The following is a 26297-nucleotide window of genomic DNA, read 5'->3' as shown; positions in this document are numbered from 1 at the left end:
TCATGTAAATCTCACTGTTGCAAGCCTAGTTTTTAAAATGTTAAAAAACAAAACAAACAAACATTTTTCTGCATTAGCTGTGTGTCGGCTAAAGGACTCCCAGCAAGCTGACAAATGTTATTAAAGTGGGTCTGTGGTCTGCTGACTGTGTGGGCTGGGTAGCTGGGTTAGAAGAATGCAGCTGTCTGCTGAGATAAACAACCAACAGAGTAAATAGAGAAGTGAGAAGGGCTTTTTTTAATTGGGTAGAAGGATGTAATGTATATGACTGTTTCCTTTCTTGTTGTCTCACCATTACAGCGTCCGGGGGTATTAGAGTGGAACATTCACACACACGCATTCTGGGTTCTGAGTGAAGGTGGGATCACCTTGCATGTAATCAGCATTACATGCTTGTAGTCTAGTTTCCGAATACTTAGGTATGCATGCACGTACACGGTTACACATACGTCATTTCATCATTAGAGGGTGATTAAGAAAATGGATGCGCTGCTACTGTGTGTTGCTTCAGCCATTAATTAGAGTCAGAACAGAGCACATGTATACAGTTGAAAGTCTAAAAATAGGATCCCAGTAAAAGAAACAATAAATGAAATAAGAACAAGATTAAACGCATATATATACATACACACACAAAAGAAGCGCGTATTCTCGGAAAAGTGGTTGCAGGAGGTGAGCTGGCTTCAAACAAATGATGAACGCACAGAGATGTGGTGCAGAATGTGCCGTGAAAATCCCACTCTAGGACAAAAACACTGCTTTTTATATGGACGCAAACGCGCGTTGCAACTTCTTATCTGGTGCTCGTCTTTTATTTTGACAGCGAATGCGCACATGCGGACCACTTATGTGCACCCGTGTAAATAACATAATGTTCTGCCGGGTGTGTTGTTGGTTTTCCCTTGATTTCTGAGTCGACAAGCGCCTTTGTTACTGGGACCAGTCATTTTAAGAAAGGCCCCCATTATGAGAAATGCAAGAAGCGCATTATTGCTCAGTCTGCAATATCTTTCCCAGAACAAACACCAATTGCAAATAACAGACTAAAAATAAACCTGAAAATCTGTTTAGAACAGCTACTATGTTGCAAAGAGTGAACTACCACTGGCACAATTTAGCAGTCTTTGCAAACTTCAAAAAGCAAATGGCCTCGATCTTGGTTCCACTTGTCTCTTACCCGTGACTTCAGTGGAAATTTCAAATTCAGGCTCTGACACAGACTGATTCATGTCCTACACAGTTCTTACAAGTTCATAGACATTTCTGTTCAATTAAAACCAAGTATTTGAGTTGATGATTGTAATTTTTATACAATGTTGTCATTTGTTTTTCAACAATTTTTTGATTAATGTTTTGTTTCCTTTACAATATTATACTTTAATGTATAATATTGTAACAGAAACAAAACATCAATCAAAAAATTGCTCTCTTTTTTATTCAGGCTACTTAAATTTATTTTGGGCTACCAAAAACTGAAGAGTCCCTGCCCGAAGGGCTGCCAGGGACTTTGAAATTTTGCGAGCCCTGAAGAGGCAACTGTCCTACTTTAGGTTTGTGATGACATTCACCTCTGACTCAGTCTAAAGCCATAAGGTTGAGAATCCTAAGTATTTAAATACCTGATATTGATATACTTGTTAGTTCTTACTATAGAAAGTCGGACTTCACATTGTGTGGAAATGGCCTCGTATCCCCTCCCCAGACTGACTGAGAGCAACAATAGATTACTTTTTGAAGGAGTGTACAGTGTGTGGGTAGAAGTGAGTATACTGTAGCCTTTCATTATGGCCTTGAATCATCACTCGGTGTAGTATTGTTCAAGTTTATATTCTTGTAACAGGAGTTACAATTTTACATTACAACTCATTCACTTTCTGTTAAAGACACTTTAAATTCCCAAAGCCAGGGGAATTAAAAGTGTGTGTGTGTGTGCGTGTGCGTGTGTGTGCGTGTGTGTGTGTGCGTGTGTGTGTGCGTGCGTGTGTGTGTGCGTGTGTGTGTGTGTGCGTGCGTGTGTGTGTGCGTGTGCGTGTGTGTGTGCGTGCGTGTGTGTGTGTGTGTGTGTGTGTGCGTGCGTGCGTGCGTGCGTGTGTGTGTGCGTGTGTGCGTGCGTGTGTGTGTGCGTGTGTGTGTGTGCGCGCGCTGATGACTAAGAGCGTGATTTCCAGGCTGAGCAGTGAGAAGATGGTGGCTTTTAGTGGGAGTTGTGCAGGCTGCAGCACAGACTCTGCAGTACAGAAGAAAAGCGCTGTAATAAAAACATTAATTATAAACAAAAAAAGGAATCCTCTTTGAGCCATTACTTGTGTAAAGTATTTTCCCAAAAGACAAGGACACAGGCAACAGGTAATACTGAACTAAATGTAAAACCTCAACCTTTTTCATTTTTACCTAAACCGTGTGCACAAAACTCTGGAGGGATCTATGCTACCGTAGAATCCAGTCAGGACGCCTGCTACTGCTGTTTGCTCGTGTTTTTTTTATTTTATTTATTTATTTATTTTTATGGGCGATCGTTTTCAGGCTTCAAGCAGCACCATTATACCAACATTTCACATTCTACACATTGTTTTAGGTGTATTTGACCAAAAGTTTGACTGAAAATTCACATGCAAGCTTTTTTCAAGGCTGTGGTATTTGCCCGCAAACAATACCTTTCAGCTAGCTAAAACAGAATGTTATGCTATCACCGAGCAACATGGCTAATGCCTTTCACACAGCTTTGTCTCAACTCCAAAGAGCCACAGAAGTAAAAGCTCATAATAATAATTGAAACAATCTTTGAAAAAATGACTTACCAAGCATGGCAAACAACTCAAATATGTAGAGCAAAATGTTCTGAAACGGCTTCACTTCAGCTTCGATTGGAGCCGTGCTGGGGGCGGAGTCTGTGAATGTACTCTGTTGGTGTCATAGCCCCTGTAGGAGTTCAGAGTTAAGACCCTGGAAAGGCTCATCCTGGACCAGCTGCGACCCATAGTAAGACCACATCTGGATCCCCTTCAGTTCGCTTATCAGCCTCGTCTCGGAACAGAGGACGCCATCATCTACCTGCTCAATCGTGTCTACACCCATCTGGACCAGCCGGCGAGCACTGTGAGGGTCATGTTTTTTGACGTTTCTAGTGCTTTCAACACCATCAGGCCGACCCTCCTGGGTGATAAGTTAGCAGCGATGCAGGTGGATGCTTCTCTGGTGTCCTGGATTGTTGATTACCTGACAGGAAGACCACAATATGTACGTCTCCCACAGTGTGTGTCTGACAAGGTGATCAGCAACACAGGGGCACCACAGGGGACTGTCCTCTCCCCCTTCCTCTTCACCCTCTACACCACAGACTTCAGCCACTGCACAGAGACCTCCATCTTCAGAAGTTTTCTGATGACTCTGCGGTGGTTGGATGCATCAGCAGGGATGATGAGACAGAGTACCGGGCTGTGGTCGACTCCTTTGTCACGTGGTGTGAGCAGAATCATCTGCAGCTCAACGTGGCAAAGACCAAGGAACTGATCGTGGACTTCAGGAAGACCAGGAAACACTTGACCCCTGTTTCAATCCAGGGGGTCAGTGTGGACATTGTGGAGGACTATAAATACCTTGGAGTACACATTGACAATAAACTGGACTGGGCTAAAAACACCACAGCACTTTACAGGAAGGGCCAGAGTCGTCTCTATTTTTTGAGGCGACTGAGGTCCTTCAACATCTGCCAGAAAATGCTGAGGATTTTCTATGAGTCTGTGGTGGCCAGTGCGATCCTCTATGCTGTTGCATGCTGGGGGAGCAGGCTGAGGGCAGCAGATGCCAACAGACTTAATAAACTGATCCGTAAGGCCAGCAATGTTGTGGGGATGGAGCTGGACACCCTCAAGGTGGTGTCGGAGAGGCGGATGCTGTCCAAGATAAAGACAATGTTGGATAACACCTCCCACCCACTCCATGACATGCTGGTCAGTCACAGGAGCTCGTTCAGTGACAGACTGAGATTACCGAAAAGCACCACTGAACGACACAGGAAATCTTTCCTGCCTGTGGCCATCTCCCTGTACAACGCATCCACTTAACACACTGTTTGCTGCTACAACTACACATGTTTCTTTTCCAGCTATTTATTTATGAGTGACTTATGTATGTATGTATATATATGTATATATTGTACTATTCTTAGTTAGTGTATTGTCTGTCTTGTCTTAATGTTGGTTTATAATGGAGCACTGTAACAAAAAATAATTTCCCCCAGGGATCAATAAAGTATTCTGATTCTGATTCTGATTAAGAGGTCAAGAGTTAATGTTTCCATTGTAACCTCCAGATTTGACAGAGAAACACTCATTTTTAACACTCGATTTTAACTACTATCATTTTACACCTCAGAGTTACATTAAAAGAATGTGACTCTGCTTAGAGTAAAATTAACTCTACTTTTGCAAGAAGACTATTAACACCAAAACATTTAACACTTTTGAATTTGCTGTGTAGCAAGGCCGGTGAGGCCACTCTAGATAGGAGTCAAAAATCAGCCTCGGTGGCCAACCAGGGATGCTGAAGTCAGCTGTCAGCTGACAGTGACTCAGGATATGGTGAAACTACAACTGATCTGTGAACAGCCTTCAAGGCTCTTCTTAGGCTGGAAAAACCTTCTGGGACGCTCCTTGTACTGACTAGATAAGAAGCTTCTGCTTTGGGTCGGTATCACATTACTTAAATATTGAATTTTTTTAAAACAGTAAAATTAGCCTTTTTTGGCCATATTTGCACTTAGCTAGTAATCCACAGTTTAAGAACAACGTTTTCACACTAGAAGAATTTGCATTTGTAGTGGAAAAATGCAGAAGAAGCACAACTATCTGCTGAAAAGAGGTGTAGAAGCTAAAGTGTTTGCTGAAGACAGCTTTATTTGAAAAACTGAAGAGTGTTAAGAAAGCAGACTGAGCGTGAGTGGGGAAGATGTGTGGCAACAGCCACGGGTAGGAGTCAAACCTGCGCTGCCTGGCTCAGGGTGGCTGCTCGTCTCACTGATATCTCAGAGACTGGAAATGGAGGTGAAGATGTTGAAGTGGATATCGGAAAAGTTGCTGAAATCATGAAAACTTTGCAGAATTGTAATCATTTAGCAGCAATATTGACAAAGCAAAACAGTCAGGTAAAAAGAAGCTGCAGAAGCTGAAATTCTGTCAGCTGAAAACATGCTGCCATGATTCAAACCCAGCTGCTCCTCTCACTGAGCTACAACATGGCTCACTCTGCTGAGCTAAACCAGCTATTACACTTGTGGTGTGGTCCCATTCATTTCAAAGGGCCAAAAAGTGCATAAAAAGCTAAATATTTCCAAGAGTATAAAAGTTATGAGCACAAAAAGATGCAGCTGGCATTAGCAGAAAGAGCAGTTTAAAATGTGAATGGTGAAAAACTACAATAAGGCTGAAGAATAAAGTATAAAGAGAAACAGGGACACAAAAGTGTGGATGCCTTACGGCATTCACACAATTAAGAACACATTACACAAAAACATTTGGATATTTATTACTCAGTGTGTGTGAGTGTGTCTTCGAGGGGCTTGAGCAGCTATGCAGCACATGGTGGAAAAAGCCTGTAAGATGCAGTTACAGTGTTAGCCACAGTGTTGGTAAATGTTACACTACACTGTCAAAAGTATTCGCTGACCCATCCAAATCATTGAGTTGAGGCATTCCAGTCACTTCTGTGGCCACAGGTCAAGCACCTAGGCATGCAGACTGCTGCTGCAAACATCTGCGAAGGAATGGGTGAGTCTCAGGAGCTCAGTGAAAACTGTTTGGAGGTTCTAGTAGAGTCCAACAACGAAACTGTGGACTGAATCGCTAAGGAGTTTAGGTGTTTAACTGGGGTTTTAGGATTATCCATCCATCCATCCATCTTCATCCGCTTATCCGAGGTCGGGTCGCGGGGGTAGCAGCCTAAGCAAAGAGGTCCAGACCTCCCTCTCCCCAGCCACCTCCTCCAGCTTGTCCGGGGGAATACCAAGGCGTTCCCAGGCCAGCCGAGAGATATAATCTCTCCAGCGTGTCCTGGGTCTGCCCCGGGGCCTCCTCCCGGTGGGACATGCCTGGAACACCTCGCCCAGGAGGCGCCCAGGGGGCATCCTTGCCAGATGCCCGAACCACCTCAGCTGGCTCCTTTCGATGTGGAGCAGCAGCTGCTCTACTCTAAGCCCCTCCCGGATGGCCGAACTTCTCACCCTATCTCTAAGGGAGAGGCCAGCCACCCTTCGGAGGAAGCTCATTTCCGCCGCTTGTATCCGCGATCTCGTTCTTTCGGTCACTACCCACAGCTCGTGGCCATAGGTGAGGGTAGGGACGTAGATCGACCGGTAAATTGAGAGCTTCGCTTTTACACTCAGCTCCCTCTTCACCACGACTGACCGGTGCAGCGTCCGCATTACTGCAGCCGCAGCCCCAATCCGTCTGTCGATCTCCAGCTCCCTTCTCCCATCACTCGCGAACAAGACCCCGAGATACTTGAACTCCTCCACTTGGGGCAGGAACTCATCCCCGACCCGGAGTGGGCACTCCACCCTTTTCCGGCTGAGAACCATGGCCTCAGATTTGGAGGTGCTGATCCTCATTCCCGCTGCGTTACACTCGGCTGCGAACCGCTCCAGTGCGAGCTGGAGGCCCTCACCCGATGAAGCCAACAGAACCACATCATCCGCAAAAATCAGAGATGAGATTCTGAGGCCACCAAAGCGAAAGCCCTCCGCCACTTGGCTGCGCCTAGAAATCCTGTCCATAAAAATTATGAACAGAACCGGAGACAAAGGGCAGCCCTGGCGGAGCCCATCACCCACCGGGAACGAGTCCGACTTATTGCCGGCAATGCGAACCAAGCTCTTGCAACGGTTGTATAGGGATTGAATGGCCCGTAGCAATGGGCCAGACACCCCATACTCGCGCAACACCTCCCACAGGACGCCCCGAGGGACACAGTCGAATGCCTTCTCCAGGTCCACAAAACACATGTAGACTGGTTGGGCAAACTCCCATGCACCCTCAAGTATCCTCGAGAGGACAAAGAGCTGGTCCAGTGTTCCGCGACCAGGACGAAAACCGCATTGTTCCTCCTGTATCCGAGGTTCGACTAGCGGACGAACCCTCCTCTCCAGCACCCTGGCATAGACTTTCCCGGGGAGGCTGAGGAGTGTGATCCCCCTGTAGTTGGAACACACCCTCCGGTCCCCCTTCTTGAAGATGTATTGTTTGTAAATTTGTTCCCACACATAAATACATTTCTAATCAAAGCAATGCTCATGTGGCTTAATTGCCTTCTGTGTTATATTGAAACACATGATATGAGCAAAGTATGCTTCATTAGCAGCAGGGTGTAGAGGGCTGCCTGTTCTGTCATGGTCGGCTGTGTGGCAGGCAGGTGGTGGACCCAAAATGCAGGATTCTTAGGAAACGAGGTTTAAACTGAAAATGCAGCTTTATTGCTGGAACAAAACATCAAGATAAAACAAAACTCACGAAAGCAAACAAAACTCTAAACTGAGATGCAGGAGGACTGGAAATCAACACACAGCAAGTGAGGGTGAACAGATGTTAACGACGCGACGCTGACACAAAGACACACTGGGCTTAAATACACTGAGGGAGTCATCAAGGAATTAGAGACAGAAGGGGGACACAGCTGGGAGAAATAAGACCTAACGAGACAGGGAGAGCAAAGCTGGAACACTGACATCAGACAGGAACAAGAACCTTCAAAGTAAAACAGGAAACAAAACACACTTTACTAAGACACGGACTAGACAGAGAGAGACAGACTTGACACTGACCAAAGTCTACTAAATAATCATCATAATCAAAACAGTATCACTGATAAATCAAATCATAAATAATAATCTAGAAAAACACCAAAGCATGAAAAACAGAAAGCTGGGTCAACATTACCCAGAACCGTGACATGTTTCCCAGTTAAACTCTATATATATATATGTGTATATATATATATATATATATATATATATATATATATATATATATATATATATATATATATATATTAGGGGTGCAACGATATTCGTATCGATATTGAACCGTTCGATACAGTGCTTTCGGTTCGGTACGCATATGTATCGAACAATACAACATTTGTAATTTATTTTATCAACTTTCCTTCTGAAGATGCTGTCTGTGTTGAGCGCTCAGTGAATCTGCGTTCGACTACTCCGCCTAGGGTCGACAGTGCAGCCTAGGCGGAGTAGTCGAGCGCAGATCCACTGAGCGCTCAACACAGACAGCATAGTCAGAAGGAAGATCACAGGGCAAGCTAGCGAGACAGAAGTTAAGCTCTCCTTGCAACATGGACCTCCCCCACCCTCATTCAGATCTGGCGTTTGGAATTATTTTGGTTTTCATGTGACGTATGACCCTGAAGGTAAGCGAGTCATGGACTAAAGTAAAACAGTATGTTGGATGTGCCATGCAATGCTCAATTACATGGGTGGGAGCTAGTGTGTTAGCGCAGTTAGCTCGTTAACGTGTATATATATATATATATATATATATATAGGGCTGCTCGATTATGGCAAAAATGATAATCACAATTATTTTCACTGAAATTGAGATCTCGATTATTTGACGATATTTATTTAACAATAACAATGTGTTGAATAATGACTTTAAAGGTTGTCAAAAAATAATATAAAACAGTGTGCAAATACTGATAACAGTGCAAATGTTTGCAATATAAAAAATAAATTAAAAATGTAAACATCTGTGTTTAGTGAACTTTGCAGTGTTGCTCTGTGGTGCAGCTACACTGTAGCAAAGTTTACACACTGTGTCTACTTGATCCACGTCTGACTGAACCCATAATGTTTCCACACCACTGAAGTTTTTTTTTTACCTCTTTTTAACCAACGGCAGTCACTCTCCTCTCCAAATAACTTCTGCTTAGCTTTCCGAGCTTCCCTCGGGTCCTCTTAATTGTTGTGACGCGTGTTCGAAATGCAGAGAGGTGCGCTCAATTTGTCACATGGAGCAGCGCGAGAGTAAAGCATGAGGGAGGGGCTAATAATCGGCTCAGTCATTTTTAATGATCGTTGAAAGCCCAGATCGTAATCGAGATTAAAATTCGATTAATTGAGCAGCCCTATATATATATATATATATATATAGCAATATATATATATAGCAATATATATATATAGCAATATATATATATATATATAGCAATATATATATATATATATAGCAATATATATATAGCAGCTGGATAGCGTAGTGGTTAGACTACATGCCTTTGGAACAGAGGATCGCAAGTTCGATACAGACGCCCCCAACCTGGGGCGTCTGTATCCAGTAAGGGTCCTAAGGCTAGACCCCCTATGCTAAGCAAGCCTACCGCAGACATGAACGAGACAGATAAATATGAAGGCATGCCGGCTCGGACGTCGCCCGGATCAACCATCACAGTGGCAGATATCCAAGAAAGGGTCTCGACATGGTTCATGCCTACTGGCTGAAGAAGCTGACTGCACTCCACGAGCGTCTGGCAGCACAAATGAACCAGCTGCTAGTTAACGAGAGACACCCGGAATGGCTAACTGAAGGCCGGACGGTCCTGATCCCCAAGGACCCCAAGAAGGGACCGGTCCCCTCCAACTACCGACCAATAACCTGCCTCAGTACTACATGGAAGCTCCTGTCAGGCATCATATTGGCTAAGATGAACAGGCACATGGGTCAATACATGAGCGGGACACAGAAAGGAATTGGCAAGAATACCAGAGGCGCAAAACACCAGCTACTGGTAGACAGAACAGTCAGCCGAGACTGCAAGACCAGACTGACCAACCTGTACACTGCCTGGATTGATTACAAGAAGGCCTATGACTCAATCAGAATCAGAATACTTTATTGATCCCTGGGGGAAATTATTTTTTGTTACAGTGCTCCATTTTAAACCAACATTAAGACAAGACAGACAATACGCTAACTAAGAATAGTACAATATATACATATATATACATACATACATACATAAGTCACTTATAAATAAATATTTGGAAAAGAAACATGTGTAGTTGTAGCAGCAAACAGTGTGTTAAGTGGATGCGTTGTACAGGGAGCCACAGGCAGGAATGATTTCCTGTGTCGTTCAGTGGTGCTTTTCGGTAATCTCAGTCTGTCACTGAACGAGCTCCTGTGACTGACCAGCATGTCATGGAGTGGGTGGGAGGTGTTATCCAACATTGTCTTTATCTTGGACAGCATCCGCCTCTCCGACACCACCTTGAGGGTGTCCAGCTCCATCCCCACAACATTGCTGGCCTTACGGATCAGTTTATTAAGTCTGTTGGCATCTGCTGCCCTCAGCCTGCTCCCCCAGCATGCAACAGCTCCCCCACAGGAGCAATGCCCCACAGCTGGATACTGGAATGCCTAGAATTGTACAAGATCAATGGGACCCTAAGAGCCTTCATCAGGAACTCAATGGGGATGTGGCGTACAACACTAGAGGCCAACTCCAAGCCCATAGCACAAGTCACCATCAAGTGCGGGATCTACCAAGGAGATGCTCTGTCCCCACTGCTGTTCTGCATAGGCCTGAACCCCCTCAGTGAGATCATTAACAAGACTGGCTACGGATACCGACTACGGAACGGAGCAGTTGTCAGCCACCTCCTGTACATGGATGACATCAAGCTGTATGCCAAGAGTGAACGAGACATCGATTCACTGATCCACACTACCAGGCTATACAGCAATGACATTGGAATGTCGTTCGGACTGGAGAAGTGTAGTCTGATGGTAACAAAGAGAGGGAAGGTAGTCAGAACTGAGGGGATTGAACTACCAGAAGGCAACATTGCAGACATAGAGGACAGTTACCGTATTTTCACGACCATAAGGCGCACTTAAAAGTCTTAGATTTTCTTCAAAAAGTACGGCGCGCCCTATAGCGCAGTGCGCCCTGTGTGTTGTAAGGAGGACGTAGTAGAGAACACCATGAGAACGCTAAAGGGTGAAGTGTGGGCGCAACCCTGAAAATGGCAAAGAGACACGCTTATGAAGCACAGTTTAAACTGAAGGCCATCAGCTACGCGGAGGAACATGGAAATCGAGCAGCGGCGAGAGAATTTAAGATTAACGAATCGATGGTTCGCAAATGGAGGAAGCTAGAAAACAAGCTCCGGCAGGTCAAGAAAACGCAGCTGAGTTTTCGCGGACATAAGGCGAGGTGGCCCGAGTTGGAGGAAAGACTCGAGCGGTGGGTCATCGAGCAAAGAACGAGCGGGAGAAGCGTTTCGACGGTCACCATTCGGCTAAAAGCAGTTTCACTTTCACTTTTTATGAAACGGTACCATTTTTCCATCCGGACCAGGACTACGGTAGCGCAGCAACTTCCAGCGGATTATAAGGAAAAGCTGGCCATCTTCCGCTCCTACTGCAGCAAACACATCGGCGACAAAAACATCCAGCCCAGCCACATCACAAACATGGACGAGGTCCCGCTCACTTTTGACATCCCGGTGAGTCACACTGTGGAGAAGAAGGGGACCAGCACGGTAGCGATACGCACAACGGGGCACGAAAAGTCTTCTTTTACTGTTGTGCTTGGCTGCCATGCTAATGGACAGAAACTGCCGCCTATGGTGATTTTTAAGAGAAAGACTTTGCCTAAAGAGAAGTTTCCAGCAGGAATCATCATTAAGGCAAATGAAAATGGCTGGATGGATGAGGAAATGATGAAAGAGTGGCTGAGGGAGGTGTATGTAAGGAGACCAGGTGGTTTTTTCCACGCATCACCATCGCTCTTAATCTGTGACTCTATGCGTGCCCATCTCACAGCCGATGTGAAAAAAACTAGTGAAACAAATGAACTGTGAGCTTGCTGTCATTCCGGGAGGCCTGACAAAGGATCTCCAACGGCTGGACATCGGTGTGAACCGCCCGTTCAAAGTAAGGCTGCGAGCGGCCTGGGAGCGATGGATGACCGATGGAGACCACAGTTTCACCAAGAGTGGAAGGCAGCGCCGGGCGAGTTACGCCACAATTTGCGAATGGATTGTAGATGCTTGGGCTAACATGTCTGCTGGCACTGTTGTTCGAGCTTTCGCAAAAGCCGGCATCATTTCCGAGGAGCCGCACGGCACGGAAAGTGACTCTGACAGTGAAGAAAGTGAACCTGGCATGTTTGATGGAGATTTAGCGCAGCTGTTCAATTCAGACACAGAGGATGAGGACTTCGATGGGTTTGATTGATGATAAAAATGTGAGTACCAAACTTTGTTTTGCTCCTGCTTTATTTTTAAATACGCACACTTGTATGCTTGTGTGTTGTTGATGATGACGATTACTGGTAATAAAAATGTGAGTAAGGTACCGAACTCAGATTTGCTCCCGCTTTATTTTTAAATACGCATACGGTACTTGTATGCGCCCTATGATCCAGTGCGCCTTATGTGTGTGTTAAATACAGTAATGGCACACATAACTGAGACTGCGCCTTTTAGTACAGTGCGTCTTATGGTCGTGAAAATACGGTACAAGTACTTGGGGATCCCGCAGGCGAATGGGAACCATGAAGAGGCCGCTGGAAAAGCTGCAACCACCAAGTACCTGCAGAGGGTCAGGCAAGTCCTGAGGAGTCAGCTGAATGGTAAGAACAAGATCCGGGCCATCAACACGTACGCCCTGCCCGTGATCAGGTACCCTGCTGGGGTAATAGGCTGGCCAAAGGAGGAGATAGAAGCCACTGACATAAAGACAAGAAAGCTCCTTACCATGCATGGAGGGTTTCACCCCAAGTCCAGCACCCTGAGGCTGTACGCTAAGCGGAAGGAAGGGGGCCGGGGACTGGTGAGTGTCAGCACCACAGTCCAGGATGAGACAAGGAACATCCAAGAATACATTGGGAAGATGGCCCCAACTGACCGAGTGCTCAGTGAATACCTCAGGCAGCAGAAACCCAAGAAAGAGGAGGGAGACGAGGAAGGATCATGGAAGGACAGGCCCCTGCACGGTATGTACCACCGGCAGATAGAGGAGGTGGCTGATATCCAGAAATCCTACCAGTGGCTGGACAAAGCTGGACTGAAAGACAGCACAGAGGCACTAATCATGGCAGCACAAGAACAAGCTCTGAGCACAAGATCCATAGAGGCTGGGGTCTATCACACCAGGCAAGACCCCAGGTGCAGGCTGTGTAAAGATGCCCCAGAGACAATCCAGCACATAACAGCAGGGTGCAAGATGCTAGCAGGCAAGGCATACATGGAACGCCATAACCAAGTGGCCGGCATAGTGTACAGGAACATCTGTGCCGAGTATAACCTGGAAGTCCCGAGGTCAAAATGGGAGATGCCCCCAAGGGTGGTGGAGAATGACCGAGCTAAGATCCTGTGGGACTTCCAGATACAGACGGACAAAATGGTGGTGGCTAACCAACCGGACATAGTGGTGGTAGACAAACAGAAGAAGACGGCCGTAGTGATCGATGTAGCGGTCCCGAATGACAGCAATATCAGGAAGAAGGAACACGAGAAGCTGGAGAAATACCAAGGGCTCAGAGAAGAGCTCGAGAGGATGTGGAGGGTGAAGGTAACGGTGGTCCCCGTGGTAATCGGAGTACTAGGTGCGGTGACTCCCAAGCTAGGCGAGTGGCTCCAGCAGATCCCGGGAATAACATCGGAGATCTCTGTCCAGAAGAGCGCAGTCCTGGGAACAGCTAAGATACTGCGCAGGACCCTCAAGCTCCCAGGCCTCTGGTAGAGGACCCGAGCTTGAAGGATAAACCGCCCGCAGGGGCGTGCTGGGTGTGTATGTGTATATATATGTGTATATATATGTATATATGTATGTATATGTATGTATATATATGTATATATGTATGTATATATGTGTATATGTATGTACATATATGTGTATGTGTGTATATATGTATATGTATATATATGTATATGTATGTAGGAGGGGTGTGGTCTAATGACATCAACACCCTATATCAGGTGTGCATAATTATTAGGCAACGTCCTTTCCTTTGGCAAAATGGGTCAAAAGAAGGACTTGACAGGCTCAGAAAAGTCAAAAATAGTGAGATATCTTGCAGAGGGATGCAGCAGTCTCAAAATTGCAAAGCTTCTGAAGCGTGATCATCGAACAATCAAGCGTTTCATTCAAAATAGTCAACAGGGTCGCAAGAAGCGTGTGGAAAAACCAAGGCGCCAAATAACTGCCCATGAACTGAGAAAAGTCAAGCGTGCAGCTGCCAAGATGCCACTTGCCACCAGTTTGGCCATATTTCAGAGCTGCAACATCACTGGAGTGCCCAAAAGCACAAGGTGTGCAATACTCAGAGACATGGCCAAGGTAAGAAAGGCTGAAAGACGACCACCACTGAACAAGACACACAAGCTGAAACGTCAAGACTGGGCCAAGAAATATCTCAAGACTGGTTTTTCTAAGGTTTTATGGACTGATGAAATGAGAGTGAGTCTTGATGGGCCAGATGGATGGGCCCGTGGCTGGATTGGTAAAGGGCAGAGAGCTCCAGTCCCACTCAGACGCCAGCAAGGTGGAGGTGGAGTACTGGTTTGGGCTGGTATCATCAAAGATGAGCTTGTGGGGCCTTTTCGGGTTGAGGATGGAGTCAAGCTCAACTCCCAGTCCTACTGCCAGTTTCTGGAAGACACCTTCTTCAAGCAGTGGTACAGGAAGAAGTCTGCATCCTTCAAGAAAAACATGATTTTCATGCAGGACAATGCTCCATCACACGCGTCCAAGTACTCCACAGCGTGGCTGCAAGAAAGGGTATAAAAGAAGAAAAACTAATGACATGGCCTCCTTGTTCACCTGATCTGAACCCCATTGAGAACCTGTGGTCCATCATCAAATGTGAGATTTACAAGGAGGGAAAACAGTACACCTCTCTGAACAGTGTCTGGGAGGCTGTGGTTGCTGCTGCACGCAATGTTGATGGTGAACAGATCAAAACACTGACAGAATCCATGGATGGCAGGCTTTTGAGTGTCCTTGCAAAGAAAGGTGGCTATATTGGTCGCTGATTTGTTTTTGTTTTGTTTTTTAATGTCAGAAATGTATATTTGTGAATGTGGAGATGTTATATTGGTGTCACTGGTAAAAATAAATAATTGAAATGGGTATATATTTGTTTTTTGTTAAGTTGCCTAATAATTATGCACAGTAATAGTCACCTGCACACACAGATATCCCCCTAAAATAGCTCAAACTAAAAACAAACTAAAAACTACTTCCAAGAACATTCAGCTTTGATATTAATGAGTTTTTTGGGTTCATTGAGAACATGGTTGTTGTTCAATAATAACATTATTCCTCACAAATACAACTTGCCTAATAATTCTGCACTCCCTGTATATATATATGTATGCATATAAAATTATAATAATAATAATAATAGTCTTATACGTGAATGCAGCAGCTCAGGCTCGACTGAGACATAAGGCCCTTTGCTGCATATCTTCCTCCAATTTCTCCCCCTACTTTCCTGTTAATCATCAATGCGCTATCAAATAAAGGTGAGGAGCCCAAAACAAAATTTAAAAAAATATTGAATTACCAAGCAAAATCAGTTTGAGTAATAGGCAAGAAACACAAGGAGAAATTCAAACAAGAAACGGAGAGGAACATTAGGAGTGGCCAGATAGCTTAGCTGCTAAGCACCAAAGCTGGTTGAATTAACAAAGGACCAGTTGTGCACAAAACTGGCATGGAACTGAATTAGAACTAAGTAAAGTCCATGTCATACTAGGAGAAGCATCACCCGAACCCTGCCAGTGACTGGGGCCAAACTCGTTGGTACACTAAACATGGTGCCTGGTTTAAAAACACAAACGCAGTGTTGTTAAATGTGCTGTTTATCTGATGAACTAAAATATTATCACAGCATCATTGTTATAGATGTCATTTTGCTATTGTGTTGCTCATCTCAGCTTTAATTAAAGGGGGTGAACAAAAACATTGTCTTAATCATTGAACAATTATAGCGGTACATCTGAAGTTCCCAGAGTGCCTTTCAGTGGACAGTTGACTCAGAACCTGTAACACGGGCGGCCGTGGGTGGTGCTTGATTATTTCTTCATCAGCTAAGCTAATAAAAAGCTCTGGAGTTTCAGATATGGCAGCTGAATCTGGAAGCTGTTGCTGTGAGCCCACAGTGTGCAGTCAGAGTACGTAAAGCAAGTGAACCAGGCTGTCAAGTAAGTGAAGCAGTTCTGTTGGTCTTGTTTAATATTTTATAATAGTACACAGGGCATTTAACAGCAACATTATTGAGGATTCAGTTTGGACTTTTTATTTAACAGATCATAATCAAAGCTCAGAACAGTTAGGTTTGAGTATAAGGAGGATAGCAGAGACTAGGCTACAACAGTAATTATCAAGAAAACCCACTGAAGGAAAATGTATATGTGTGAATTATTAAGACTTCATGCAGTCACTAAAGCAATGAAGCATTTTGCATCTCAATAATAATCTGAACCTCTTTGTTAGAGTAGTTGGGAAATAAAACACATATGGGAACATCGACCTTAAATGCTGTATGCTTTCTCCTACCGAGACGTGGGAAGATAACCTGGAAAGTTATTCTTAGTAGCATATTTAGCTTTGTTGCTACAAACAGGAGTTGGAGTTCATCCACAGGGTTAGAGACTCATTGGAGAGCAGCTGATACTGGTACTGATTGGTGTTCGGCAAATAAAATCATTGCAGAGGAGAAACTTCTAGTTATTTCATATTTTATTGAAACAAGCTGCAGGTGTGCATATAATCCTGTATCAAAGTACTTTACAGTTATGAATATTGCATAGCCCAGTTTAGAAATGATAACTCTGTGTTTTTCTTCATAAAAGCCTTAACAGTTCACATGCCATGTAGTTAAAGACATAATAGCTTCATTGTTCAAATGCCTGAAAGAAAGAAGCCAGCAGCCTGGTCAACAGAAAGAAAATTTAGTCTCATGCCCTGTTTTTCCTCTCCAAACACTTAGATGAGCCATCTGCCTCTATAAATAGATTAAAAGGAATGTCAATGTGAATGAGAAGGACAGAAAGAGGAAGGACGGGGGATGGGTTGGATAGTAGAAAGATAATGATATCAATATAGCAGGGAGCACATTACAATTTACAAGAGAATGTCTGAGGAAATATACAAGATACAAAAACGTTGAGAAAACTGAACATGTGACTAGAATCTCTCTCTCTGTCCTCTGGTTTTCACTTACCCCTAAATTCAGCAGTGACAGCAAAACCTTTCTTCCATGATTGGCTTATCCCAGTGCTGCTGCCCTTCACTGACCCCTGATTTCCTGGTTCAAAGCGAAACATTAAGATATTCCCAACTGTTTCAAACTTCCACTGATTAATTTTCGTACAGGCAGCACTGACTGGTTTTGCAAGTAGGTTCATCCATTATAAACTGACACACTGAAGCACCGGCTGTGTGCAAATATACAAACCTGTCACCAGTCACCTCTGACAGGTGAGACATTTGAGTTCGTTACATTTAGATTGTTTTCTCCTGCATTCCACACACTGGCTGTGAAAACAAACCTTATATATTCCACACTTTATACCATTGTTGAGTAATATTATTAGCTTCATCTTTGAACAGGCAGATTTTTTTCTCTATCCTAATGAACCCTAATGGGTCTAACTTTTCAGCAGACTGATTTATGCAACTTTGCTCAGAATCAGTTCCAGGCTAATCGACTCTATGTCAGACAAGTTGTAGGTAGGGGTGGCTGATGTGGCCCAAAATTCATATCTCGATATTCTTTAGCTGGATGGCGATATACGAAAAGAGAGTTCTTAGTCAAAGCTGTGTCCCAGATGTCACACGGGCACTTTTATTAACATACAGTGCAGATGTACATGAAACAATTACTCAGAAATAAATGATCAATATTTATTAAATAATAATGCTCCATAAATAAAATAAAACTATGTTGTTTTTGTGCACAACAAAAAGCTGTGCAGTCAAAATGTAAACTAACAGACACTGAGCATAATAACAAACACAGATTTCACAGCTGCTCTGTTCCCAAGTTCTACTGCGTGACCGACAGCCTGGAGTTTGAATCCGCTTCCTAACCGTGTCTCTTACAGGTGCCATTTGTGGTCCTTGTAGGGCTTTGGAGTTGAAGTCACGCCACAAGCTATTGTGGGAGCGTGGCGCCATTTTTCTGGGCCACAAATCAAAACGAAGACACTGTATTGGAAGGACGGTTGCTAGAAACATGCTTAAAAGCAGTTTAAAAGAAAAAGGACGGTACAGAGACAGCTTGCGTCCGGATGCAAAGAGACGGTACTTGCAGAAAATAGCGTGCATTGGAAATGTGGACCTGTTTGAAATACGGCCGTGGAGTAGAAACCCCGAAGACCAACTGCTATTGACGTAGCCTGACATATTCTCGTACCTTGTCTGTGGAGTCAGTGCATGCAAGGTGAACCAGTTTCGCAATTATAGATCTCTGGAGGGACACATCCAATTCACCAAAGATTGGGTACAAGATTTGTGAGTACGTCGTCATTCAAACAAAGGTAAGTCAGCTCGAGTACTGCGAGTAAAATGCGTTTGATTTCCCTGCAAACATTCAGATTAGTGCAGCATAAATTCATTCATGGGGGAAACTACAGTGAGAACATGTGGAGGCTGTTAGAGGGATAACACAGTGAGTTCAGTGCATTGATGTGACATTGTCCTGAAGGATTTAGTTATTCTCTATGGTTAAAGAAATTACACTAATTTATTCATATTTATTATAAATAATCCTAATTATACATCTTGCTTCCGTGTTTGTATCGTGTGTCACTAAAAGTAAATTTTATTTTAGTTTTATACATTGATCAATGACCTGCAGAATCTCCTTATCATATTACGTGTCCATAATTGTCACTTAAAGTCAAACTTTATGCTTTCTCCATCTCTAAAGTGATGACATCCTTGCATTACATACTTTAGGTTCATTTTCTGCAGGCAGATTTACACTATAACATGCAGCGTTCTATAGATGGACACATAAAGAAATGAAAAATGACATGTATGTGCTAACTTTCTAAACACTTTGTTACATTTGTGATAAATGGATTAGAAAGTAGATCAAACACATTTGTGTCGGCCTTGGCTCATTATAGTTCTTGTCTTTAAATTAACTTTGTATGTTTCAGGTCCTGCACTCTCAAAGACTGAATGAACCAGCATTGCAGCCATGGGTCAGTGTGAGCATCACAGGGAAGGTTGAAGACGCCCACTGCAGCTGTAAGGCCGGAGTCGCGGAGACCTGCAGCCATGTCGCTGCAACAGTGCTGATCCATGGCACCAGGACTGTTACAGATGAACCTTCATACTGGGGTTTGCTGGGTAATGTGACCAAGATACAGCCAGAGGTTGGCCATAAGATAGACTTCTCCTCTTCAGCTGCCCAAAAAAGGCTCTCAATCAAAACATAAACAGACCATCTGTAGTGACAGGTAAAAGGAGCCGTCCTCAAAACAGAAAAATCCCACCTGCTACTGTGGAGGAGTCGTCACTGCTATTGGATACTTTGCTGGAACACAGTAAAGCTGTGGGTTGTGGGAATGACCCATAATGTTTTATCTAGGGGTCTAGATTTATGCCTGTAGTGCACTGCCGTGTAAATAATTTGCATTTACTGAATATGTACTATATATGTATATGTACATTTACTGAATATGTACTGACTGAGTCCCACTGTTCAAAAGTTGAATAAAGAAACAAACAAATGTTTGCCTTTTTTCTTTAATTAAAACCACTTTAAAGAAAATCACATCAGTTACAATGATGTCATTTATAGTTTATAAAAGACAATGTTTACACATGACAGCATTTACATGATATCACCCACTACTAACACTACTTAATTTACTGTATCTTCTGAAAAATTACTGCTATTTATATTTAACATATTTTATATTTATAATATTTAACAGTAGCGATTTTCATTTGTCCCTGGTTTTACTACCACACTGTTCGCCAAACGCAGCAAACCTCCTCTGTCTTATCCAGAAGGGTCACCCCTTCACCCTCACATGCAAGAAGTAATCTGATTGGCATGGTGGTATGTTTGAAGCAAGGATTTCGGAGTGGCCCTTGTGTAGCGCTGGAACCCAGTAATGATGTGTTTCATCCATTTCATAGGCTGGTTTGCTGCAATAATGCCAAATAATTAGCAACAATATTACGTTGAAGCACAATATGTATTACTCCGCGAGGCTCCTACCACATAAAATCGGTTTGAGGTCAGTAAGCACAAGCAGAATTCAAACATGAGGCGCACTGTCGATTTTTCAGATTTCGTTAATCTCGTTAAAATGACGTTAACGTCATAACTGCATTAACGCGGCAAATCTCTGTTAACGAGTTACCACAGATAGCCCCGGGTAATGCAACTATAGCGTTAACATCCTTTTAAACAGAGTAACGCTGTAGCACTAAAATAGTAATCTCCAAATGTTTTCTTTTTACCGAGCAGCTCCTCTTTGATAGCTGCTGTGTCCGTCCTGTCGTTGCCTGCAGGTGAAGCGATGGGGAGTCATGTTCAGTGAAGGAGAGAGGCGAGGCGTAGAGACAGAAGTGGACGAAAGAGAGGCAAACTTGCGGCTCCACAAGTATAATTATAACGTAACATAGACTATATTGATATAAATGATATTGTCACATCTCATATCTTGTATAAAAATATATCAATGTATTTAAAAACTCGATATATTTTCCTTTGTGCCTCAGAATATAAGGGACTGCATATAAAAATGGCTGTAATTCATCATTTTGCTTTAAAAATCACCCTTTTAAAAAACTTTATTTTAGGTGTTTTATACACTTATATACACTACTGTGTAAAAGTCTTAAGCTACTTCTCATTTTCATGTATATTTTCCTTCCAAGGAGCCAGACTTTCTTGTCATTTTTAAACTGGTCTTGAGCAACACTTTGCTAGACTTTCTGTCTCCAACCTTCCTTTCATATCAAACATCCTTGAAAGAGTAGTTGTCTGCAGATCATCTGCAGAGGAATGGCTTATTGGAAGAGTTTCAGTCAGGTTTCAGAGCTCATCACAGCACAGAAACAGCTTTAGTGAAGGTTACAAATGATCTTCTTATGGCCTCTGACAGTGGACTCATCTCTGTGCTTGTCCTGCTAGACCTCAGTGCAACGTTCGATACTGTCGACCATAATATCCTATTAGAGCGATTAGAACATGCTGTAGGTATTACAGGTACTGCGCTGCAGTGGTTTGTATCACATTTATCCGATAGACTCCTTTTTTCATGTAGAGTCACATATTGAGGTTAATTATGGAGTTCCACAGGGTTCAGTGCTAGGCCCAGTTTTGTTTACATTATTCAGTGTTTTCTTTTGACGGTGTCATTAGAAGGCATACCATACATTTTCACTGCTATGCAGATGACACCCAGCTTTATTGGTCTATAATGCCAGATAACACATAGCAATTAGGAGGTATGTGTTACCTCCTAATTGCAGAAATGTATTAAAGACAAAGACCTGGATAACCTCTAATATAGGCTTCTAAATTGAGATAGACCTTATAGTACTCTATCACCCAAGAGAACACTTCACTCTCGCACTTACTTGTTGTCCCTAAGGTATTTAAAAGTAGAAGGGAGGCAGAGCCTTCAGCTTTCAGACTCATCTTCTGTGGAACCAGCTTCCAGTTTGGATTCAGGAGACAGACACTATCTCTACTTTTAAGATTAGGCTTCAAACTTTCCTTTTTGCTAAAGCATATAGTTAGGGCTGGACCAGGTGACCCTGAATCCTTCCTTAGTTATGCTGCAATAGACGTAGGCTGCTGGGGGACTCCCATGATGCATTGAGTGTTTCTTCTTCAGTCACCTTTCTCACTCACTTTGTGCTAATAGACTTTTTCTATGCAAATAAAATTGAATTTGAATTAAACTTGTTGTAGTTCATTATTCAATTTGGTAATAGGCCTATTGACTAAATGACGGGCAAAACAATCAGCAACAACAACACATTTTACTTCCTCATATCACTCTTCAGTCTTTTACTTCCAGAAAGGAAACACGTGAAATGTTCAACGTGGTCTCACAGCAGTTTGTGAAATATTTGTATTTAATCTTTATATCAATTTGGTCAGGTTTAGGCACTAAATGCAGGATGTCTCTGTCCGATGATAAATTGTACATTTTTACACAACGTCTGCTGTATTTGAAGGGTTATCAGATACAGAATTTTTAATTGTGTTCCTCTAGATGGGCCTTTTCCGAGGCAAGGCACTATATAAGAACCAGTCCATCTATCATTGAATAACTGTGGCTGACTGGCTGTGTGTGTTCCAGGATAATGGCGAGGACTCCCATCGTATCTCTCCCAGTCCCGTGGTGCACGTTCGGGGTCTGTGTGAGGCTGTGGTGGAGGCAGACCTGATAGATGCCCTGGAAAAGTTTGGACCCATATGGTGAGACAGCAACTAGTGTGTACACTATTCGAGTGTTTCTGCTTTGAAGATATCTGAAACTTGAAAGTGTCCTTGAATGCATTTGATGATTGCAGGTATCGATTATTTTAGTCATTGAGTATTCTGGGGATTTCTCCATTGATTAATCAGGTAATCAGATAGGAAAGACTTTTGTGTAATTAATGAGCAATAATAAATATTCAACAGAGAAAATCACAGGTGTTTCAAAAGGAACTGCTCATTGGTTTCCATTTTAGAAACTACACTGTTTCAACAATTTAACTGCATGCATTTGTCAGAAAACTACTACAGTATTTACATATCATATTAAAACTGATGGTCACTTTGACGGGGCTCCAGCATTGCTCTGGATAGTGACTGAACCATTGCAACGTCTTAAGACCTTTCTTTTTTCAGCCATCCCCTATCTACAGCAGTAACATATCTGTTGTTGTTCTGCATGACCCAATTTTGACTAAACTTCAGCTGTTGGTCAGATGGCCTTTTATTTGATTATACAATACTTTGACATACAGAGGGGTTTTGTGTCTGAAGCAATTAGAACAAGACAAGGCTATTGACCAGACCTCATACAGCAGGCTGTACCCAGGGGAAGCTACACTAAGTCTGTACAGTTTACCGAAGATACATAAACAGGGTGCACCTTTAAGACCGACTGTCTGTATGATCAACTCTGTCACCTATAACATCTTAAAGTTTCTGGCTTTGATCCTCAATTCGTCCCTGTGGCTTTTAAACCCCAAAACACGCTGCACCAAAAACCGGTCCACCCCAAGAATCGGGTCCCCCGACACAAACAGAGTAACATAGTAACATAGTAACATAGTAACATAACATGCTGTTAAGTGCCAGGACAATGATTTATACATCGGGGAAACCAAACAACCTCTGGCGAAGAGGATGGCAGAACACAGAAGAGCCACCTCGTCAGGCCAGGACTCTGCAGTCTATTCACACTACAGGCCAGTGGACACTCTTTCAATGATGAGGATGTAACATCCTGGACAGGAAGCAACGCTGGTTTGAGTCAAGGAGGCCATTTACGTGAAAAGGGAAAGACCATCTCTGAATCGAGGAGGGGGCCTAAGGGTACATCTGTCACCATCTTACAATGCTGTGATTGCAGCCATTCCCCAACTCTCTGTGAATGGGACTCATGATTATTAATCAATGGTCATGAGTCACCTCACAGCCCATTGTTCATTCAACAAGCTGTGAACTGGACATGTGTGTGCTTAATAGACTGGCAAATTACAGCAGGATTTTCCTATCCTCGGTCAGAAGGCACAGGTGACTTATATGATGAAAGAGAGGGTCCACAGCAATGATAATTAGGGTTCTTTTAATCCAAACATCTCCAGAAGTGAATTCGTGTGAGTATATGTATATGTGTGTGTGGTTCTGTAAAATAACAGAAATTACAATTAGCAAACAATTAAAGTCAACCAAACTGGTCTAAATAATACAGAAAGGGTTGAACAGAAATGACTAAACACCACCCCCTGGTGGACACAAATGGGCTGCTGCACAGGGATAGACTCCATCTTTACTTTGGGCAGCTCAGTTCACAAGGGTAGCGCCATTTTGGTCAAATCAGCGTGAATATACAGTGTCTCGTGGCTACACGAACAGCTGGAAAACTCTACTAAGCATCACCCAATGTACATAGCTAAGTATATGATAAGTTACAACCATAGAACAAACAAATACAAGGCACTTACTTATCATTCACGCACACGCACTACACATGTTCAGTACAACAGCCCAGCTCCACCAGCGCTATCAAGGTGGACCAGCGCAAACACAAACAAGGGATGGGAGGAATGTACCATCTTAGCAGTGGTTAGAGGGGGTCCGTGGAACAGTCTATATACACAAATCACAGGGGTTTTCTACAGCCGCCCCCTAATGTGTATAGCACATTAGTAAACATCAAAAACCCATGTGAATATAACTAAGGACGTTCAGCTGACAGTTCAGGTAACGTGATAAGTTTTGACACAGGCCGTTGGTATTTATGTTCCCCAATAGCGACTTCAGCTACTCGCACCTGTCCATCCGGGCTGGGAAATACCTGTGTTACCCGTCCTACGGACCAGGAAGCCCGTGGGAGCTGATAGTCCACCACCATGACAGTCTGTCCCACTTTCAAAGGTGGAGTAGTCTGGTTCCACTTCTGGCGAGGCTGCAGTCCAGGCAGGTAGCGCTGAATGAACTGAGTCCAGAACCGGTCCGCTATGACTTGGCTGTGACGCCATTTTCGCCTTCCAAGTTCTTCTCTGGTGCCATATACTGCCTGGGGAAGGGAAGCATCGCGCCGCCCCATGAGCAACATATTTGGCGTGATCGGGTCAACATCTGCAATATCCGAGGAAACGTATCCCAGTGGCTTGGAATTAAGTATGCCCTCTACTTCAGTAAGAACAGTAAGCAACAAATCCTCTGGCACCGCTTGACCTTTGAGGGCAACTTGAAGTGCAGATTTGACTGAACGGATCTCCCGTTCCCAGGCTCCCCCAAAATGTGGAGCATGCGGAGGGTTGAAGTGGAAAGTGATGCTCTGTTCACTGAGCTTCTCCTGCAGTCGTGGCTCCATCACTTTGAATGCCTCCTGCAGCTCTCTGTCTCCTCCTCTGAAATTGGTGCCCTGATCACTCAGTATTTCAAAGGGTTTTCCTCTTCGAGCAATAAATCTGCGCAGAGCCATGAGAAAGGAGTCAGTGTCCATACCAGTGAGAAGGTCGAGGTGAATGCAGCGGGTCGTAAGGCATTTAAATATAATGCCCCACCGTTTTTCTTGTCTCCTGCCTATCTTTATAGTGAAAGGGCCAAAACAGTCAATTCCTGTGGACCAGAATGGCGGCTGATTTAATCGCAAGCGGGTAGCAGGGAGATCAGACATCTTCGGTGAAACAGGCTTGGCTCTCCACTTCTTACACTCCAAACAGCGATACTGATGCTTCCTTATGGCCTGTCTGCCTCTTAAAATCCAATACCTGCGTCTCAATTCGGCAAAGACACGTTCTGGGCCAGGATGCAGGAGACGTGTATCATAGTCTTTGATGATGAGCTGAGTAGTAGGATGGTCTGGTGACAACACGATAGGATGCAGAGTGTCAACATCCATCTGCTCTGCTCGCCGGAGACGTCCACCTACTCGTATGAGGCCAAGCTGACTGTCATATTCGGGAGAAAGGTTGCTCAGTCTGCTGTCTTTGTACACCTCTTTCCCAGATTTAAGGGTGTGTACTTCAACAGGGAAGCTTTCTTGTTGCGCCTGTTTGAGAATTTGAACTTCTGTCTCTAGTCGTTGTGCTGCTGACATAGGGAGGCCAGCCGCCCCGTGAGAAGACAGGTGGGTGGCCTGCACCAAATCAGCCCAGGTGTTGTATGCAGGATCAGACTGTGCCAAATCTGTAGTGACATAGGCACAGAAAGCTGATTTCTTTAACTCAGTATTATCTTCAGTGTCTGTACTCACAGTAGGTCGTGCTGGCCACTGCTCAGATGCTTGTCTCAGGAAGGGGGGCCCATCCATCCACTGGCTAGGTTTTGACAGCTCACGTAATGGTTTTCCCCGGGTGATGTCATCTGCTGGGTTCAAAGCCGAGGGGACATACCTCCAGCTGGCGGCCTCAGTCAGCTCCTGTATTTCGGCAATACGAGTACCTACAAACACTTTATAGTGACAGGACTCGGACTGGATCCAGTTCAACACAGTGGTAGAATCGGTCCATAAAGTAGTCTCACTAATGGGCAGAGTAAGCTCACTGAGGAGGAGTCTAGACAGTTGT

The 26297-nt window shown here is 43.9% G+C and overlaps 1 protein-coding gene across 1 annotated transcript in view; it reads left to right on the top strand.

Annotated features, from left to right (window-relative positions):
- LOC147316557 (heterogeneous nuclear ribonucleoprotein L-like) overlaps window positions 1–26297 on the top strand; it is an 87237-nt gene that overhangs the window by 6279 nt on the left and 54661 nt on the right. The window contains exon 2 of the mRNA XM_086260112.1: window positions 22364–22482. Coding sequence (XP_086116238.1) covers window positions 22364–22482 — 119 coding nt within the window. The remainder of the gene's footprint in view (window positions 1–22363; window positions 22483–26297) is intronic.

This window comes from Aulonocara sp. 'chitande type north' Nkhata Bay, linkage group LG13 (genome assembly GCF_057382095.1).
Source record: "Aulonocara sp. 'chitande type north' Nkhata Bay isolate Kocher_YH1m ecotype deep benthic linkage group LG13, A_spYH_male_GT1.1, whole genome shotgun sequence".
In the NCBI taxonomy this organism is placed as follows: domain Eukaryota; kingdom Metazoa; phylum Chordata; class Actinopteri; order Cichliformes; family Cichlidae; genus Aulonocara; species Aulonocara sp. 'chitande type north' Nkhata Bay.
This window is presented reverse-complemented; position numbering and strand designations above follow the sequence as displayed.